The following is a 19,928-nucleotide window of genomic DNA, read 5'->3' on the forward strand; positions in this document are numbered from 1 at the left end:
CCAGAAAGATGGGTCAGATCACTTAGTAAATTGTCTTGTTGGACTGAGTCAGGAGGAGGGGTTAGGCCATGAATAAGAAGATAAAGTAATGGATCAGAGGCTGGAGAAAAAGGTAAAAAAGGCATTAAAGCTGAAAGTGGGGTCTGCAAGTGGTAGGCTCTGGCCTGACTGATGAGGGCTTCAAAGGCCATTTTGTGGGAAGACATGACTGACCCTCTCCCTGTCAACCTCACAGATGAATAACAGGCTTCATAATCACTCTAGCATCCTCTGTGCAGTAATAGTAACAATACTCTTCAGGTTGCAAGAGCTCCTCGTCAGTATTTACTCACAAGGCACTTGCTTAGTAAGTAGGCAAGTGTACATCATCAGGCCCATTTTTTTTTAACATTTTTTAGGCCCATTTTTAAGATGAAGAGTTTGAAGCTCAAATAACATAGCTGGTAGGAGGCAGTGCCGGGCCTCAAACCGTAGTTCAACCACCTGGCCTTGTGACTGGGGTGAGTCATTCACCTTGTGTCCTCATCTGTAAAATGAGGGGCTGGACTGGGTGATCTCTAAAGTTCCTTTCAACTCTAATATAACGTGATGCCCACGTTCAAACATTTTAAAAAGATGTGGTCTTTGCCCTCTGGAAGTCCAGAGTTGGGTGGAGAGACAGGTGTGTGCATAAGTAACCCTGTCACAAGGCAGATGCACTGAAGGATGGAGCAGAAGTGCCAAGAAAATGCAGTAGGGCTTGAGAGGAGAGAGGGACAGAGGATTACATCCAATTCTGTTTCAGAGAATAATACATTAGAATTTGTATGTTAATATTCTAAGGCCTATGTCAAGTGTTTTCCACATACTGTATAATATGTATATGTTATTATCACCCCCACTTTACAGATAGGTAAACTGAGGTATAGAGAAACATTAAGTGACCTACTAAGGTCCCATAGTTGTGAATGGTGAAATAAGGCTTTGAACCTGGGCATTACGGCTCCAGAGCCCATACTCTTAGCTACTATGCTGTTTCCATGGCTCTCAAACTGCAGAGCACACCAGAATCACCTAGAAACCTTTTTAAAGAACAGAGATTCCAGGCTCCGGGCCCCTAACCTCTTGCTGTTCTGGGAATTTGCATGTGGTTGAATAAATTCCCCCAAGTGCTTCTGATATAGGCATTTCATTACCTTGAGAAACGCTATCTTAGTCCCCAGAGTTACCCTAATTGGCCTGATCATAAGAATCAACAGAGGTTCTTGTTATAAACATGGATTCCCAGACTCTTCCCCTGGAGATTCTAATTCTTCAGCTTAGGCAAGTTTGGGAAACACTGGGCCCACTTTTCCCTTGGTAATGTGTCAGGCTGATAGCAGACTTGAAAGGCTGTTTCCAGAGGCTGTATCTGCTGTCTGTAGATAGGGACTGCCTCCTTGAGGACATTTCGTATCTTTGCATGGATCAGTGATCTCGACTCCTGGCCTGTCAAAGGTTCAGGAGGTGATTTGGCTCAACCTAGGCAAACATGAAACTGCTAAATTTCTCTTTGTTTCCCGCCCTCTTCTTTGGTCCTCTTTCCTATTCAGCCCCATTTCCTCTGCCTGGAATCCCTTCCCTTATGTCCTGGATGTGTTTCCTGGCTTTCTGAATGCCTGTTCTTTATCTCGTTCTTATTCTTGGATCAGTGTCAACGAATGGTGGTCTGTGCTAACTGATAAAGTGTGAAGAGAAGAGAACCAACATTTTTGAGCCCCTGTTACGTGCCAGGCACTGTTAGCCGATAACAGCTATAGCCCTGAGAGAGATAAATGAATTATTAAAGGGCTGTTGCCCAGAGAAGGCACTGGGAGGACACTCCTCCGCCCTGCCCTTCCCAGCTCTGGGAGTGCACGTCCCACAACCACTCTGTGCTGGTGGAGACCTTGGGCCAGTCTCAAAATCCTGAAAACTTCTGGTGGCATGTGTAGGAAGGAGCTGGCACCTGTGGAGGGGCCTCCTCTCATCTGTCCCACTCCATCCTGACAAATGACTGACAGTTGGATAGAAATTCCAAGACAGCGAATGTCTTCTTTGGACGAAAGTCAGGACTTTTCTCTGGAAAACCAAACAGGAACTATCTAGATGCAGCTTATAACCACAGCAAATAGACTCCTATGAAGTGGAATGCAGCCATTGCCCTAGGATGGATTTTGGAAGGAGAGGAAAGGAACCAAGAATGATGGAGCACCTGCGTGTTATCTCTTTTAATTTCCACATAAACTCAGCAAAGGAGAGAGTGCAGCCTCCTGGGAACTTTTTGTTTGTTGGCTTTCTTCTCTATTCTAAATTTCCATTACAGAAAATTTCAAACTGACGAAAGTAGGGAGAATGATACTATGTAGCCCGCAGGCACCCATCACTCTGCTTCAGCAACGATCAACATTACATCAGTCCTATTTCATCTACCCTCCCCTCCTCCTTTACTTTTTGGTGATGTATTTTAAAAGAAAACCTCAGGCACAATATCATTTCACCTGTAAATACCTTAGTATATACGTCTAGCAGATTATTTTCAAAACAACCACAAAATCATTATCAAACTTGACAAAATTAACAATTATTTCTTATATCGAATACCCAGTTTGCATTCATTTTTCCAAATTACCTCAAATACTTTCACAGTTGTTTGCCTGCATCAGGATCCAGACAGCATCTGTACATCATTCGTGGTTGACCTGCCTCTGAAGGCCCTTTTCATTTACAGAATCACCTTGCTTCTCTTTGCCCCCATAAATTTGTTGAAGAAACTGGGTCATCTGTCCTGAGTAGAGTCATTCAGGCTTGACTAGATTCAGGTTCACTTTTAACATGTCTCTCTTCCCCATACATCCTGAATTTCGGTCATTAGATCTACAGGCCTGACTGGATTCACTTTTTTGGCAAGAACGCTTCCTGGGTGGTGCTGCTCCTCCCTGTTGCATCACCTCAGGAAGCAGGTGTGATGTAGGCTGTCCCACTTTTAATGATGTTACGGTTGAGCAGTTGGTTCAAGCCTGTCCGCCTAATCCAACCACTGTAAAATTCACCTGGGGAACTTTATTTTGAAAAGGTTGCCTGAGCTTGAACCCCAAATTCCTGAATCAGAATCTCCTCCACCTGGGTTTAAAAGGCTCTCCTGGTGGGGAGGGTATATAGCTCAGTGACAGAGTGCGTGCTTATCATGCGTGAGGTCCTGGTTTCAATCTCCAGTACCTCCATTAAAACAATAATTAAATAAACCTAATTACCTCTCCCAAAAAATAAAAAATAAATCAAAAAAGAATAGATTTGAAGTAAAAAGAGCATAAAAATAAAATAAAATATTGCCTTTTTTTGAAAAATAAAAATAAAAGGCTCTTCTGGAGGACCACTAGAATGTAAAGCTGATTCTGATTCTCCACCACTTTGGAGTCTGTGTGAAGGGTGACCTGACCCACCATACCTTTAAGCTGATTTTGGGGAGTCTTCCAGGCATCCTCTGTTCTCATCTCTTTCCAATGAGTCAAGCAGTGAAGTCAGCAGAATTCAATAAGCTCTGCTGGGGAAGGAGCCCAACCCTGGAACGGGAGAGACAGGAAGAGTCATCGAGACCAGCCCTTCACAGGGGAGAGTCCTTCTGCACTTACTTCTGTGACTCTTCCCCACCCTGGGAGATTGACCGGGCTGGGTGACAAGGAAGGTAAAGTTCTGAGTGGTTAAAAAGTTCACACAGTTAGTGAGTGGCAGAAGAATGGGGGGGGGGAAGCCAAGGAACAAAAAATTCCCAAGAGGCTGCACTCTCCCCCTCGCTGAGTTTATGCGGAAATTAAACGAGACAATACGCAGGTGCTCAATCACTCTTGGTTCCTTTCCTCCCCTTCCAAAAGCTGTCCTAGGGCAGTGGCTGCATTCCAGTGCATAGGGGTTTATTGCTGTGGTTATGAGATGCATCTGGATGGTTCATGCTTGGTTTTCCAGAGCAAAGTCCTGACTTTCGTCCAAAGAAGGCATTAGCTAGCTCAAACCCAGGAATCTGAATTTTTAACAATCACTCCAATTGGTGCTGCTACAGATGGTTTTAAGACCATGCTTGGAAAAACACTGAACATTTGGCACTGTTCTGTTCAGACTGCTGGCCCCTTACCTCATCAAGCACAGAGCTTTCCCTCAAGGAGTTCATAGTCCTGGGGCAGAAGGGAATGTGCTACTGGCTATTATGTAGGATGGAAAGTGGTCAGTGCCATAAAGATGGTTCATATATACTGCTGGGAGAGTGTAGAGGAGCAAGCACTCACTGCCAGTGGGGGGAATCAAGGAAGGCTTCCTGGAGGATGTGGCATTGAGCTGAACTTTGAAGGAATAAGGCTATTCCATGTGGATGGGGCGGCACTGGCAAAAGAATAGAGGCAAAGGGAAATGCTGTAACCTTTTGGTGGGTTGCAGGAGTCAATGAGATGGGACTCACCAAAGATGAAGGTTATAAGAGAACAGAAGGAAGCAGAGACAAGGTACACTTAAGTAGCCAAGTAGACTGTTGGGTGCTTGCTAGGAGGACCAAGGACTTGAGTTCCCAGCTCACAGGTACTCTCCCTATTGAGGATGCTGGTCCTTCACACACAGCTCATGACCCTGCTAGTTAACAGTGATAGTGATAGTTCTGTTCCTGGAGGTGGTGTGAGTGCTTTACGTACCTTGCCTCATGAATCCTCACCCTATTCTTATGATGAAGGTACCATTGGTCCCTTCGTTTTACAGAGGAAGAGATTTGAAATGTCACACTGCTAGGACATGGCAAAGCCAGGACTCATTGCAGTCTGGCTCTCAGGGACTGCAATTCTGACCACTCTGCTTCTCTGCCTCTCACCCTCTTGGGGAGTGAAGCCCCTAACAGCCTGCTGCCCATTAAGTAAGCACTGGGGTCTTCTCCATCCCTCTGCTTTTCCCCTACAAGCTCCAGGGAGTTCTCCTGCCCCTCCCCTCTCCTTCCAGCTCCCTAGAGCAGCCCCTACTTAACAGGTCTCTCGGGTTTCTGAGCAACAGATGCCACCTCTCCAGCTCTCTTCTGCCTTTTGGTCCCTGAACAAACCTACAGGCCCCTTTCCTTCAAGGGTTTACTCCTGTTCTCTGCAGATACCCAGGCACGGAGGTTAACAGAGTAATAGACACAGGCTGAAGACAAAGGCTTAGAGTCTCGCCAGGAGCTCAGAACCCTGCTTCCTAGTTCCCAGCTGAGTTCCCTGTGGATGGCCCCTGAAGAAGAGCCTGGTCAGGAGACAGAGGCCCAAACAGCTTGTCCCAGGTCGAAGGACAGTCCAGGAGCAGAGCCAGAACTGGACCCCAGGAAGCAGAGCTGCCTTCCGCTGGCCGTAGCAGTTGCCTTTGTTTGGGATGGAGCTCAAAGATGAGCTCACCCTTCCCCGCTGCCAGAGGGACCAGGCAGGAACTGGGGGCGGCCTGGTATCCTCGTGCCAGCTTGCCCTTCCCCAGCAGAAGGCCAGCCCCAGGCTCTTGGCCAACCTTGCGCTGATCTTGCCTATCCCCCCCTTTGCCGAAGGTACCGGTGGTGTTAGCAGAGCAGGAGGCATGCATGTGTGTGACTGGGTCTGCCCCGTGGGCTCTTCCCCCTTCCCAAGACCTTAGCCAGGAAGGACAAACACAATCTCTAGCCTCACCTGACCCTCATGGGCCCTCAGCCATGCTAGGGTAGGGTAGCTCTGCCAGTGACACTGGGGCCAGAGTGGGCACTAGGACTCCTGACCACCTCCTGGGCTCCTGGCAGCCTCCCCTGCACTTCAAGGTGGCAGGAATGGGCTGTGGTGTGCCTCGGGGCTGGGCTCTAGAGGCAGGGCTTAAGGGGCATTCAGATGCCAGAGGTCAAGGCAAGCAGGAGTCTATAACTGGACATACAGGGGTCAGGACTGCTGATTCGACAGCCTGTCCAACTCCCTGCCCCTCGCATTTCTTTCACAAAGCTGGTGCTACTTAATCCCCCCCGAGTCAGGCCTGGCCCTGTCCCAGGCCTTATCCAGAAGCTCAGGGGAGTGGGCTTTAAGAGGATCTGATTGCTGGAACTCCTGTGTCCTTATGCTTCCTTTCTGGGCAATGGGCTTGTTCCAGGCACCACACTTCTGTCTTGTGCATGGTAACAACAGCTGCCATGCACTGTCACACCCTTTACATGAATTATCTTATCCAATCCTCACACAACCCCATTGTACAGATGAGGAAATTGAGGCTGGGAGGGTAGATTGTGAATCTAGCCAGATTCACAAAGCTGGTGAGGGCAGAGCTGGAAATGAACAAGACCTGCCTGGCTCAGGGGTCCATGCTGATGACCACTACGCCACGTTGCTTCCTCAGCTTCACACTCGGGATTATCCGTGGCCCACTTTCAGCACCTGAACCTTGTTGTTTCCATTCGCATTTGAATCCCTGTGTTGATCTTGGCCGCGGTTCAGTTCTCTCAGGACTGAGATGCTGCACAACCAAGGCCCTGCCTGCCCTGGGTCTCTGAAGATGACCTCAGCCTGCCGCCCCCTGACTCCCCTCTGCTAGTCCCACTCCCTCCACCTTGGCACAGGCCCACTTCATCTCTCACCTGGACCCTCATACTGGCTTCCAAACTGACCCCACTGATGCCCCTGCCTCTGGTCTCATCACCCTCTAATCCTTCTCCAACTGCAACCAGAGTGACCTCATCATGTCACCACCCCCACTCCTGCTTAAACCCCCCACTGGCCAAGAAGCCAATCCAAATTCCTTTGCATAGCATCACAGAGCCCTGCTTGCCAGCCTAGCTGACCTCATCTCCCTCTGGCCCTCCCCTCCAGCTTTGTTCCAGAGCCAAGTGGAATGAAACTGCTTGTCCCTGGATCTTGTTTAAGGCATGCCCTCTGCCAGGAATGCCACCCCCACTGCTCTCCCTCCCCTACCCCTGAATCCATCCTCCCAACTAACTTCTTATCTTTCAAGACTCAACTTAAGCTTCACCTTTATGAAGCTTTCCCTGAACATCTTTCTTTCCTTCCTTCATTGACTCTTCCCTTTGAATCCTCACTCGACCCTTAGAGACAGCTAGTGAAGCACCTGGAGCACTAATTTTGTTTCTCTGTCCCTATCTGCCACTATATAGAGAGTTCTGGAAGGCAGGGATGGGTCTGATTTCTCTGTATCCCAGTGTCCAGCATAAGGCCTGATACAAGGCTTATGCTTGTGACTGACAGACACCTAAGTGGGCGCCCTGGGCACCTCTCCATTTCCCTCTCCACAGGGAATGACCTCTTCCTGGTGGCAGTGCACGAGCTGGGCCATGCGCTGGGACTGGAGCACTCCAACGACCCCAGCGCCATCATGGCACCCTTCTACCAGTACATGGAGACTCACAACTTCAAGCTGCCTCAGGATGATCTCCAGGGCATCCAGAAGATCTACGGTGTGTGGCCAGGGAGAGGGGCCGCGGCTCCTCGGCGCTGGGATAGGGGGTCAGGGGAGCTGCTGTGCCTCTGATCGCTGTCTGGCCTTTAGAGGCCTGTGACGTCTTTGCTTAACCAGAGAGGGCAAGGCTACTCCCGCCCTCCTTTCCTGCACACTTGGGAAACCTAGGGGAGGGTCTGAGCTGCAACTGGGAGGGACAAAAGTGAGCAGAGGGCCACCCACTCCCCCTCCACACACCTCCCTCCCACCTCCTGTGGTTCACACTCAAGGGGTCCCATCCCTAGCCAAGAGATTCACACATCTGCACAAGTAACGGTGATACAAAATGATGAGTATTATTACCAGAGCTTTTTTTCTTAAACTAGAAAAAATGAGAGACTAGGCTGACAATCTTGATAAGATCTGAGAGGTTCTTGTCAAGACGGTTGAGATGGGAAGATTCCCAGTTTAGTAAGCAAATGCATGTCCACATGACACATGCCCCCACAGCCCCCAGGCTATGGAATATAAGAGGAAGTCTCCCTCTGAAGGCCCTGAGGACCACACAGAGGAGGTGGCCCCACTCAAAGTCTGGAGGATGGGCAGGCTCTCCATAGGTGAAGCAGCAGAGAACTGGATGGGGTGGTAGCATTTTGAAAATAAAATGGACCATATTTGCTGATAGATTAGACATGAGGGTGAGGGGAAGGATTACACCAAGGCTTCTGGGTTTTGTAATTGTGGAGTAATAGGGCTGACCTCTGTATGTCAGAGATCTGGGTGGGAATATTGATTTGGGATCTTTGGTGTCCAATACGGTAGCCACTAGTCACATGCAGCTCTTTAAATTTAAACTTATATTAATTAGAATTAAATAAAATTAAATTTCCTCTGCCACACTAACACCTAGTTGTTTGTTTCAAGTACTCAATAGCCATATGTGGCTAGAGGGTACTATACTGGACGATGCAGATATAGAGGATCTATGTCATCACAGAACATCCTATTAGACAGCTCTAACATAGAGGGTCTTTAAAGCCATGAACCTGGATGAGATCACTTAGGGCAGAGATTCTCAACTTGGCTGCCCATTGGAGTCACCTTGGAATTTCAATTTTTAAAATACTGATACCCAGCCCTCACCCCACAGAGATTTGGCTTTAATTGGTCTGGGGTGTCTCCTGAATATCAGGGGCTATAAGAACTCCCTAGGTGATCCCTTAGCCCAAATTGAGAAGTACTGACCTCAGGACCAAAACAGAGAAAAAAAGAGAAGAGGACCCAGGGGTACCTCAGCTTTTCTAGCAGGGTGGATAAGCAAAGGCTGCTGGCAAAGGAGGCTGAGAAGGAACAGTCCGGGAGGTAGGAGGAAAACCAAGACAGTCCAGGGTTCTGGAAAAGAGAAAAGAGTGTTTCAAGGAAAATGTTTCTATGACCTTGCTACTCAAAGTGTGGGCCCCAGATCAGCAATTTTGGCATCACCTGGGAGCCTGAAGAAAGGCAGAATCACAAGCCCCACCCCAGACCCTCTAAGTCACAATCTGCATTTTATCAAGACCCCTGGATGATTCATACTAACAACAAAGCTGAGTCAAATAACCCTTGGATTTAGCAACATGGAGATCATTGGTGATCTTGACAGCAGTTTCAGTAGGTGATGGGGCAGGGGCCATTTGGAGTAGGATAAAGAATGAAGGGGAGTGAGGAAATGGGACCAGCGTATATAGAGGGGAGCAGAGAAAGAGCGTATGGGTCACTGAGCCTAAGAAGGGACATGTTCTCTCTTGTAACAGGAGAGAAGAAAGAAGATACCAGATTTAGGGATAGAAAGAGGAGGGTTCCTATTTAATGGCTATTTTCATCTATTTTCTCAAAGATTGGGGAAGGAAAAAAAAAAAAGGGAAAGGGGGCTGGAGGCTGGAGTGTGACGGACATGTCTTAGAGCTGCCTGGGTGATGATGAGGCAGTGGCAGTGGGAGGCTGGGAATGGCTGGCCCCGCTCTAAGACACAGACCCTCTCTCCAGGACCCCCTGCCGAGCCCCTGGAGCCCACAAGGCCCCTCCCCACGCTCCCCGTCCGCAGGATCCACTCACCATCGGAGAGGAAGCATGAGCGCCAGCCCAGGCCCCCTCGGCCACCCCTGGGGGACCGGCCATCTACACCGGGCACCAAGCCCAACATCTGTGATGGCAACTTCAACACAGTGGCCCTCTTCCGGGGCGAGATGTTTGTGTTTAAGGTAGGACCTAGGTGCTCCCCTCCCATTCCTTTCCCCACCATGGAGCAGAAGGCTGCTACTCTGGGATCAGACCTGTTAAGGGGCCTGGATGGGAGCTGGCCCAGAGGCCAGGACACAGGGTCTCTTTCTGGTGCTGCTGGGTGAATGGACTTGTTTCCAAGAGGGAGGGGGGAAGAGTGGTGACCCTGCCCCTTCCCAGGGGTTAACGCTGGGGAAAAGTGCTGGAGACTGGCTTCTGGTCTGTGACTCTGAGCAGGTCACCTCCCTTGTCTGGACCCCAGTTCCTCCACCTGAAAGCTGGGGAGTCACTTCTCTAATGAAGGGTATGTGAAGATCAAATGAGTCATGGCTGTGAAGATGGTGGCTTGGAGTAGGGACTGACGCAGCGGTGTCTGAGTCTGTCTCCATGTCCTGCCAGGGCTGAGGTTGGTTCCTGACAGAAAGCTGGCCAGGCTACATATTGTCCCTTGTCCTGCTCCTGTCACTCTAGCCATGGACTGACTTGGGGTCAGCCTGCTTTGTGTATTGTAGCTGGGTTCTCAGGAAGGCAGACTCTGAGGCAGTGTTTGGGATGCAGGATTGTGACCAGGGAGTATCTTTGGTATTATTATGATTTCTTTTTACTAGAGATACTGGGGATTGAACCGAGGACCTTGTGCATGCTGAGCAGGTGCTCTACCACTGAGCTATTACCCTCCCCCAAGGAGTACCTTTAGGACCCATGTCTGTGGGAAGGAGGGGGAGAAAGCAGGACTGGGCAGGAGGAGAAGATAAGCAGCAACTAGGCCCACTGCAGACCCGGCCACCCCCACAGGGAGTTCTGGAGTTAGAATGGCTCATCAGAGTTGTCCCATGTTGGGCCCTAAATGGCTGGAACTTTATCCAGTCATTGGATGAGGAAGGGTGTGACCTTGGGGGAGCTCTCTGAGGCTGAGGCCAACCCAGAGAGTTTTACAGTGGAAAACTGCCTGCTGACCACACTCCGGGCCACCACGGCAAGAGGGCCTCCACTAAAGGGGATTTGGGAAGCATATCTCTGTCATACAGGGTGGTTGTGGAGGGCTGCCCTACTCCCCTGTGGAATCCTCCAAGCTTTGGATCTGACCACAAGAATCAAGTGACAGGGGTCAGCCCCAGTCTGGCCCTCACTGAATGGCTCTAGGAAAGTCACTTGGCCTTCCTTAAGACTGTGTATCTCAAATCTACTTAACATGGGCCTGTGAAAGTCAAAATGAGGTTTAAAACACTGGATGTGAAAGTGCTTTGTAAAATACCTTCCCCAAAAAAGACCAAATCATTTCTAGCTTTTATACCATCTTTTACAAACCACATTCATTCCTCTGCATCCTTGGATCCTCCAACCAAACAGTTCCCAGGCAAGTCTGGGTTTTATCACTCACATTTACACATAAGAAAACTGAGGTCCTGGGAGGTGACAGGCCTCACCCAGACTGCCTACCATCCAGGGGCTGCAGTGGGACAAGGCACCAGTTTTGGGGGGAGGGCTTTATTCACACTCTTGGCCTATTAAGCTGCCATTTTCTCAACACCAACTACATGCCCTGTTCTATTCTAGGGTCTTCACCTATAATCTCTTATCTGACCCCCTGTCATTGCCCCCATTTGCAGGTGAAGCTCTTTAAGTACTGGGTCCCAGGTCATGCAGCTGTAAGTGGAGGTCTTGGGGAAATTTCCACAGCTTACTTCCCATGGTCCTTGCCCCCCTGAATGGAGCCAGCCATGAGGAGCACATTTTGCCCAGGCTCAGCAATTACCCCTTGCTTCCCACAGCCTGGGGTGTGGCCCTGCTGATGTCAGTGACTCTCCGCTGCCCTCATGTGGTCATCCCAGGCCCTGACATCATCTCTTCCAGCTCCTCCACTTCTCCTCCCACCAGGCCTATCTGCTGGCTCTGTCTCAAGGCCCGCTGGGCAGCAAGCATCCTCAGGAGCCTTACATGAAGAGAGTTGATGAGCATTCTGTCTTCCAAATAGGGCTTTGAAAGTTAGAAGCTGTAAATGGACAGACTTCATGGAAGGTTGCAAGGCTGGGACCAGGGGAAAGTGTTGGGTTGTTGGAGTCTCAGCCCCAGGCTGAGATCACTGGATTCAAAGGCTATGCCTCTTTCTCTCCTCACTTAACCCCCAGGATCGCTGGTTCTGGCGCCTGCGCAATAACCGGGTGCAGGAGGGCTACCCCATGCAGATTGAGCAGTTCTGGAAGGGCCTGCCTGCCCGCATAGACGCAGCCTATGAAAGGGCTGATGGAAGATTTGTTTTCTTCAAAGGTAATGTGGCCTGTATGGAGGGACTGGGAGGGTTCCCTGCCCTTCTCAGGACCCTCTTTTCCACCTGTAAACTGGAAGAGGCAGGGTGAGAGGCAAATGCCCTGCGTAGGTCCTTCTAGCCCTAACAGAGACGCTGACCTCTGACAGGACAGATCCCTGCAGGCAGGCAATAAATAATCTGGGGAAATCAAGTCAGAGTGTGGTTGTTGAGGGTCTGTATGTGCCAAAGTTGGTGGGGCGACAAACCTCACCCACATGAAGTAGAAGGTGGTCCAGGCAACTGAAGACCATCCAGTGCTCCATGGAAGGCCATACTGTCAGTTCCGTAAGAGCCTGGAGGGAAGCGGTCACACAGGCTGGAGAGGTCGGGGAAGGGGAAGGGGGAGCCAGCTGGATGGCAGGCCCACCCCGTGCTAGGCTGTCTCACTTCAGTTATCCCGACTCGGGCCAGGCCTCAGAAGGGCAAGATACAGAGAGGCGGTGAGAAGCAAGGGAAGCATCCCAAGAGGAATGAGCGGCATGGGCAAAGGGGCAGCTCAAAGGGCTTAAAAGACCCACGGGACAGCCATGAAGCCCCGCCAGAGAGCCGTGGGAAGTGGCCCGGAAAGGTGGTCGGGGGAGAGTCCTCAGGAGCCTTGGTTGCCTGGCCAGACCGTGGCCTTGATCCATTAGGGCAGTGCTGGAAGTTCACTCACTGTTTCTGAGCAGCAGCGAGCCAGGAGGCAGGCAGCACCTGGGGCAGAGGCGGGGAGGCCGTTTCTGAGATGGCTGCTGGAGCTGAGGAGAGAGAGTCTGTAAGGCCTGTACCAGGGAGGAGCAGTGAGGCTAGAAGATTAACCAGGCCTCGTGAGAGGCTGAGTGCCAAGAGGAGAAGGAAAGAGAAGGTCAAAGGTGATGCCACTTTCCTAGGGGCCCTGGGAGGCAGAAGGCTGGTGAGGGAGGGAGCCCGTAGGGGAGATGAGGAATTCTGGAAGCTGACTTGGAGATGCCCAGAGGCCGGTGGGCGATCAGGGTCCTGGGTCTGGTGCCAGGTCCACTGGGAGAGCAGCTGTGGGCCACAGCCTCAAGATTTGTGTGTCACTGGTGGAAGGTCGGGGGAATACTATGTGTGTGAATACATGAGAGGCTGAGGTCACCCAGAGAGAAGAAAGGAGCAAGTCACATGAAAGGAAAAGAGGGCGGGTCACCGAGCCTGGGCAGCATGGGCCGAGTAGCTTGGGATCTGAGACTAGATTCTGGCTTCTTGCCCCGAGCTCTGCCTGGGCCAAGGGGCCCAAGCCTCTGCCGCAGGGATCAAGCAGGTCTAGGCCTGTTTCCCCTGACAATCTGGCTCCATGAATGACTTCAAGCACATGGATGATGGGCAAGTGGCTCTAGCCACAACCTCTGCCAGTGAATGCTGGGGACAGCTAACCTGGATCTTCTTGGTCACAGGTGACAAGTACTGGGTGTTTAAGGAGGTGACAGTGGAGCCTGGGTACCCCCACAGCCTGGGGGAGCTGGGCAGCTGTCTGCCCCGAGAAGGCATCGACACAGCTCTGCGCTGGGAACCTGTGGGCAAGACCTACTTTTTCAAAGGCGAGCGATATTGGCGCTACAGTGAGGAGCGGCGAGCCACAGATCCTGGCTACCCTAAGCCCATCACCGTGTGGAAGGGCATCCCACAGGCTCCCCAAGGGGCCTTCATCAGCAAGGAAGGATGTACGTAAGGGTCTGGCCAGGTTGGGGGGGGTCTAATTTCATGTGGGTCTCATCGGGGCCTGCGGGCATAATCTCAGGGTATCCAGGTTTGAGAAACACTGCCTGGTGGCAAAGACATGTTCACACAGTAAATTAATCCTCTCTTACCAGCTACCAAGTCATAACTTCTCATCTGCAGGGATGCTTTGCAATAGAGAGATGTTTTCACAGACTGACTTAATTTCCTCAGACAGTATTTCTCTAACAATGGTCCTCAGATGTACTCTACGAGTTCCTCGCGTTATCAGACCTGAAATAATGGATGTGGTAGTTCAAAGGTGCTTTTTCACAGGGCTTGAAGATAAGAGAGAGAAGCCTTTTTCATTTATGAGACATTTCCTAAGGTCCTCCTGCAGGCCAGGCTGGCTCACAGCCTCTATCCCCATGAGGCTAAAAGCTTCTCATGAGGAGGGGTCGGGTCTTGCCAGGTGCAGAGTGGGTATTCATGAATGTTTGTTGAATCCATCTCCAATGATCTGGTCAAAAGTACAGACTGGAGCCAGTCTGGCTGGTTTCATATCCTGCCTCCACTACTTACTATGAGTTTGGGCAAATCACTTAATTTCTGCATCTATAAAATGGGGTAATAATGGTGCCTACTTCATAGGGCTTTGTGAGGACTGAGATAAATTATGTAGAGCACTTGGCCCATGCCGTGTAAGTTTTAGCTGTCATCATCATCATCATCATCATCTTGTCAGTGTGTTTTAGTTTATATGGAATGACAAGAGTCATTCATTCATAATAATTACTGAGAGATAGGTTGTGTGGGAGGGCTGGGGATGGAGCTTGGAACAAGACTTGCATTGCATCCCTGGCTCCCAGTCTAGAGGCAGAAAACAAATAAGGTGGCAACAAATGCAATAAGGGAAAGCACTTGTGAGAGAGCATGTAGGCAGAGGGCCACATCAGAGAGGGTCATCAGGAAGGGCTCTCCAAGGAGACGTCACTGGTTAAGAAAGCCAACAGCTACAGGGGCAGAGCTGCTATTTGGTGGCTCTCCTGTGTACCTGATGCTTTACACACATGGTCTCACTCTCTGGGGAACCTCAGAGACAGGCGACATCAAGAACTTAAGCCAATGAAAGTTCCAGCCAGGGTGGGGAGCCAGCCAACAGGAGAGTTGCTTTGCCTTCGTGGACTGGCTGGGCTGATAAAGCTGCTGCAGTGGGGCTTGTGGTGGCTGCCAAGCTCTGCTGCCTCCTTTCCTTCCAGCCCCTCCTCCAGCAGGGTCCCAGCAACCCTGCAATCTGTGTTGCAAACTCATGTGTGCCAAGCCAAAAAAATCACTGATAATCACAAAGAGGTGGCATCCACTGTTGACAGGAGGAGTCTTGCTCACTGCCTCCCTTGGCCTAGGCAGGAGCTGGCTCAGCCCTAAAGCTATGGAGACAGTGCTGTCCAAGCCCTAAGTTGGGGGCTTGATCTGACCCATGTCAGGGGGCTGTGGGGAGGATGGGCACAGTACGACAGAGCTGTGCCCCCCAGACTGAGGAGGGTCCTGTCTGGGAGGCACGAACTGAACTTACTAATTCTACTCAGTGACTCCCCAGGACCTTTGAGATGACAGTGGGTTATTCCAGGTCCTGGGTGCCCCTCTGCAGCTGGGCAGGTCAGACTCCATGACCAGCCACACTATCTGCAGGGTATACCAAGCACTGCACACCTCCCACCTCCAAGTGTTCCAGTACGCCACTCCCACCACCTCATGTGCCCGTCCCTCCTTCAGGGCTCCTCTGGGGCTCCTCCCGGGTGGGAGAGGAGCCCCTCCTCCACGCTGCCACAGCACCCTATGCCCTATCACAGTGGCCTAGAGCAGGTGCAGGGAAGTGCCTAGGAGTGGTGATACTGGACCGTGTTTCTGCAGATTATACCTACTTCTACAAGGGCCGGGACTACTGGAAATTTGACAACCAGAAACTGAGCGTGGAGCCAGGCTACCCACGCAACATCCTGCGTGACTGGATGGGATGCAACCAGAAGGAGGTGGAGCGGCGCAAGGAGCGGCGGCTGCCCCAGGATGACGTGGACATCATGGTGACCATCAACGACGTGCCAGGCTCTGTGAACGCAGTGGCTGTGGTCATCCCCTGCATCCTGTCCCTCTGCATCCTGGTGCTGGTCTACACCATCTTCCAGTTCAAGACCAAGGCAGGCCCTCAGCCTGTCACCTACTATAAGCGGCCAGTCCAGGAGTGGGTGTGAGCAGCCCAGAGCCCTCTCTGTCCACTCGGTCTGGCCAGCCAGGCCCTTCCTCACCAGGGTCTGAGGGGCAGCTGTGGCCACTGCCCACCAGGGCCAGCAGGGCCCCAGGCCAGGGGTCATGTAGCTGAAGTGGTGGTGCCTTGGCCTAGGCTGAGCGTGGGGCAGGGAGTGATGGTGGCTGTGCCCCAGGGTGGGTGTCTGGCACCCAGCTGCCAGCCTTCTGTCCTGGGTAAACTGTTCCCTAGCAAGGGAATAAGTCAGGCCCTATAGGAAGCAGGGACCATGCCAGGAAGAGGCCCTGTTGTCACTGCGTCCTGTGGTGTCCATGAGGTACTACAGCTCCATACCTGGCTGGGCCCAGCACCTTCTGTGGGAAACCAGCTCTAGCACTCTCAGCCCCATCTGGGAGATGCCACCAGTCCTGGTCCCCCATTGCCAACACCTGCTGGTCAGATGTCCCCTCACCCCCACCCCACTGTCCTCCAAGGCTACAGGACCCCTGCTGCCAACACAGTGGGCAACAAGTCTGGGTTTCCCCTGCTGGCAACAGCAGATCCCTCAGGAAACCTGCTCCACATGTCAGGGTCTCCTCTGAGACCCAGGATTTAGGGTCACAAGCTGCAGGCAGGGCTGTGGCCCAGCTGGGTCTGACAAGGACCCACCTGTCACGTCGTGAATATTTCAATGTCCTGTCACTATTGTTTAAAGTCCCATTCTGCAAAGGCTGCTTGAAGCTTTAGGTGAATTAGAGGTGACTGTCTTGGTGATGAGGCCAGCCCTCCCTTCCAGCGATAAGGACAAAGGTGCTGCTAAGGCCACTCTAGTGCCCAGACACCCCAGGAGCTGGGCCCTGCTAATGAGGCTAACGGGCTGGAGCAGGAGCTAACCTCACCTCTGGAGGCTGATCTGAGTTTTTAACCATCCTTACTGCCCCACCTCTCTCCCCATTCCCCTAGTCCCCAGCCCTGCTCCAGCCTGTGACTTGTGGCCTAGGGGCTCAGCCTGACTAGTTAGGTGAGACAGAAATGGCTCCAGGCCAACACTCTCATGGCCTTGGGGTAAGGGCCCAGGGCAGCCTTCTGAAGTGCTGAGCCCACGCTCTGAGACTACCTGAGACAGACTCAATCTCTCAGCCCAGAAGCAGTGTTTATACCATGAGTTTGGCCCTCACTAACCCAGCTCACTGGGCCCTTCTTCCTGCACTGCTTCTTGAGAAAGGGCACCAGCAACTGGTAGCAGCCCCAAGCCTAGGGGCCTGCCCTTCACTGTCTCCAGCAGGAATGCTGAGGGCTTGGCTTGCCTCACTCCAGCCCAGTAACAGGAAGCCCTGCATGTCACTGAGGAGCCGTAGGCAAGACCAATGGGTTCAGCGATGTCCACTGGCTCTCTGCCAAATTCAAGGGGAGGTGTCAGTCTTCAGGTGTTACCAGGCCTGAGATGCCACCCTGGGCCTTGCCCCCACCCTGTGGCCTCTGGGCTTTGGGTCCGCTTAACCTGTAGCAGACAGGGACTCCTGCTGCCCTGGGAGCTGTCTCAAGCAAAATCGCTCTTGTCCCAGAGGCACCTACATGGGTCCACTGTGTTCCCTGTCATCATCCTTCTGTTTTTTTCTCATTTTGGCCAAGGGCGGGCTCCCTGGGGCGGGTGGGCAACAACTGCGGAGATATTAGTGATTCATAGGTTTGTACAGTGTTTTATACTTTGCAAAGCACTTTATTAGCTCACCCCTGTCCACGCACATGTAACTCATGTATGCCCTGGGAGGTCAAGGGTAATTCTCACTGTGCCCTCAAATGAAGCACAGAGAGGCCATTACCTGCCCAGGCCACCCAAGCGGGCTGGCTGGGCCTTGAGTTCTCACCGATGGACCCTTCTAGGGTCCAAGATGAGATCAGAAGTGTCTCTTTTATCCATCTTCTCTTGGCCTCCCTTCTCCCCTTTCTGGTTCCTCTCCACTCCTCAGGTTGGTGCTCTCACTTCTTGAAAGCTCTAGGCCCCCCAGGCTCCCCACTGGCTCCTGGTACTACCAAGGTCAGCTGAGAAAGAGCAGGAGATGGAGGCAGGCAGCCCAGGCTGCAGATGTGAGGGATGCAGGGCCAGACCCAGAGAGGGCTCAGCCTGGAGGCTTCCAATCATGGATTCTCCTGCCTTGTGTCATCTGTTTGTCCATCATCCCGGGACAGGGCAGACAGACAGAGGGGCAAAGCACTGGGGGCCCCAGAGCCCAGCCTCCCCTCAATCTGGGGAACATCACAGCATTTCAGTGTCAGTCACATTTTAAACTGATCAGCCTTTGTATAATGTTTTTTAAATCATTTCTAAATAAAACAAAAATACAGAATGTGTCACTTCCCTGGGATGTGGGTACAGGATCGGGTTCTAAGAGTGACGTTAAGAAGCTTCTGGGAGAAGAGGTACAGGGCACTTTGTGGTATCTGGGAGCTGCCCCATGCATCTCATCTGCCAGCCAAGTAATCAAATGTCCCCATCTCCAAAAGGCTGGCCTTGGAGGCCCACTGTTACTGGGGTCCCAGGAATACAGGCTGATAATACCAGGATGGCACCCAGCGTGGTGGAACAAGCCCCTGCAGGAGAAGTATGGGCAGGGTCACCGTGGCAAGGTCTTTTCTGAGGTCAAGGTACATGGTGCCATGACCAGGAACAAAAGCAAGAGCCCAGTTTTCAGCATGAAAGGACAGACAGGTGAGGTTATGCCCGCAGCCTTGGAGTCTTCTTACCAAAAGCCCTGGCCTGGTTCTGGAAGCCAGTGACGAGGGAGACGGCCCCAGGAACCAGACGTCTGGAGAAACTGTGGTGTGAGGACGAGCATAAAGGTCTGAGCTGGTCTGGGTGCTGGCTGAGAAGCGAACAAAATTCGGGGAAGCGGGAGGGGCCAGAGGCAAGACGGTGCCCCTAGGCGCGGCTGCAGAGGCTTCCTGCAGTCCCCCGTGGGCTCCCGGACTCTCCGCGCGTCTCCGGGTGGGGGAAGGTGACGAGAAACACCCGGCAGTGGGGAGAGACAAGGGCCCGACCAGGCGAGGCGGACGGAACGACCAGAGGCGACGGGTAGTAACTGCGGGGGACGGCGAGTCAGTACCAGGAGGTGCAGACGATGAGGAAGCGCACGTCGTCCAGCGGCCCCCAGGGGCTGGGCTCGGGCTGGGGCCGCCCAGGGCCCTCAGGCGCCGAGGGCTGGGGCCGCCCAGGGCCCTCAGGCGCCGAGGGCTGGGGCCAGGGCCGGGGCTGGGGCTGCGCGAGCTCCCCCGCGCCCTGGCCGCCGCTTAGCTGAGCGCCCATGTTCTGCAGGAGGAGAGGCCGGTCAAGTGTGGGGCCTGCCGCGCACCACCCCCGGCCCGTCCCGGCCCGTCCCAGCCCACCCCTCACCTCGCGCCGCCTCAGCCGCGGGTCAGTAAGATCCCAGCGCTGCACCGGCCTCCACGCTCTGCTCGCCTGCGTAGCGACGCCTGGGAGGGGCTGACGGCTTGACGTCACCGCGCACGACCCCGCCCCCGGCCACCCGGACTGAAAGTTTCAGGGCGCAAGGGCCGGGTTCAACAAACCTGATCCCACTCACCAGCAACCGGCCAAACCTGCCCCAAAGTCCCGGGACCCCCACCCCAAGAGCAGCTCGAAAATGCTTGGAGCGGCCCCAGGCACCACCGCCTTTCCAGCCTGGCTCTGCGCCCAACCAAGCCCTAAGGGAAGGAAAGGGCCTGCCCAGATTAGTCTGAGGCTGTTCAGGGCACCTAAAAGTCAGGCCAGCAACTTCCAACCACCCTGGGTCAAAGAGGACAGGACTGCCCTACAGCCAGGTACCCCGGAGCTCTTACAGGACTCAAACTGGCCCAGGGAAGAGCTGAAACAGATTCTCATCTTTTGGAATCCAAAAGGATGAGGCTGAAGTTGTGTGGAAAATGGAAGAACCACAGCAGACAGTGCTTCTTCCTCTTGCCCTGGGATGAAACCACTCATCTCATAATGGGCGGAGTGGAGTGGGAGATTGCAGAACTAAGTGTGTGTGCATCCTACACCACCTTCCCTCTGGAACAATGGTGGGGGGC

General features: G+C 52.6%; 2 protein-coding genes and 1 long non-coding RNA gene across 3 annotated transcripts in view; 1 reads left to right on the plus strand and 2 right to left on the minus strand.

The window, feature by feature from the left end:
• The window catches only part of LOC140687419 (uncharacterized), a 76,590-nt gene extending 67,828 nt beyond the window's left edge, over positions 1-8,762 (minus strand). The window contains exons 1-2 of the long non-coding RNA XR_012061699.1: positions 8,687-8,762; positions 3,446-3,560 (exon numbers count right to left, since the gene is read on the minus strand). This is a non-coding gene — a long non-coding RNA (uncharacterized lncRNA). The remainder of the gene's footprint in view (positions 1-3,445; positions 3,561-8,686) is intronic.
• The window catches only part of MMP24 (matrix metallopeptidase 24), a 42,981-nt gene extending 24,773 nt beyond the window's left edge, over positions 1-18,208 (plus strand). The window contains exons 5-9 of the mRNA XM_072944098.1: positions 7,253-7,414; positions 9,421-9,635; positions 11,784-11,922; positions 13,357-13,623; positions 15,530-18,208. Coding sequence (XP_072800199.1) covers positions 7,253-7,414; positions 9,421-9,635; positions 11,784-11,922; positions 13,357-13,623; positions 15,530-15,867 — 1,121 coding nt within the window. The 3' untranslated portion in view covers positions 15,868-18,208. The remainder of the gene's footprint in view (positions 1-7,252; positions 7,415-9,420; positions 9,636-11,783; positions 11,923-13,356; positions 13,624-15,529) is intronic.
• Positions 17,560-19,396, minus strand: MMP24OS (MMP24 opposite strand). The gene is made up of 2 exons (XM_072944105.1): positions 19,252-19,396; positions 17,560-19,167 (listed from the first exon to the last, which is right to left on the minus strand). Exon 2 carries the CDS (start codon positions 19,162-19,164, stop codon positions 18,958-18,960), a length of 207 nt encoding a protein of 68 aa, XP_072800206.1. The 5' UTR covers positions 19,165-19,167; positions 19,252-19,396; the 3' UTR covers positions 17,560-18,957.
• Positions 19,397-19,928: the final 532 nt, after the last annotated feature.

Source organism: Vicugna pacos, chromosome 19 (assembly GCF_048564905.1).
Source record: "Vicugna pacos chromosome 19, VicPac4, whole genome shotgun sequence".
In the NCBI taxonomy this organism is placed as follows: Eukaryota; Metazoa; Chordata; class Mammalia; order Artiodactyla; family Camelidae; genus Vicugna; species Vicugna pacos.

Coding starts and splice junctions, on each gene's coding strand:
- MMP24OS (XM_072944105.1), bottom strand. CDS start 19,164: ATGGGCGCTCAGCTAAGCGGCGGCCAGGGCGCGGGGGAGCTCGCGCAG.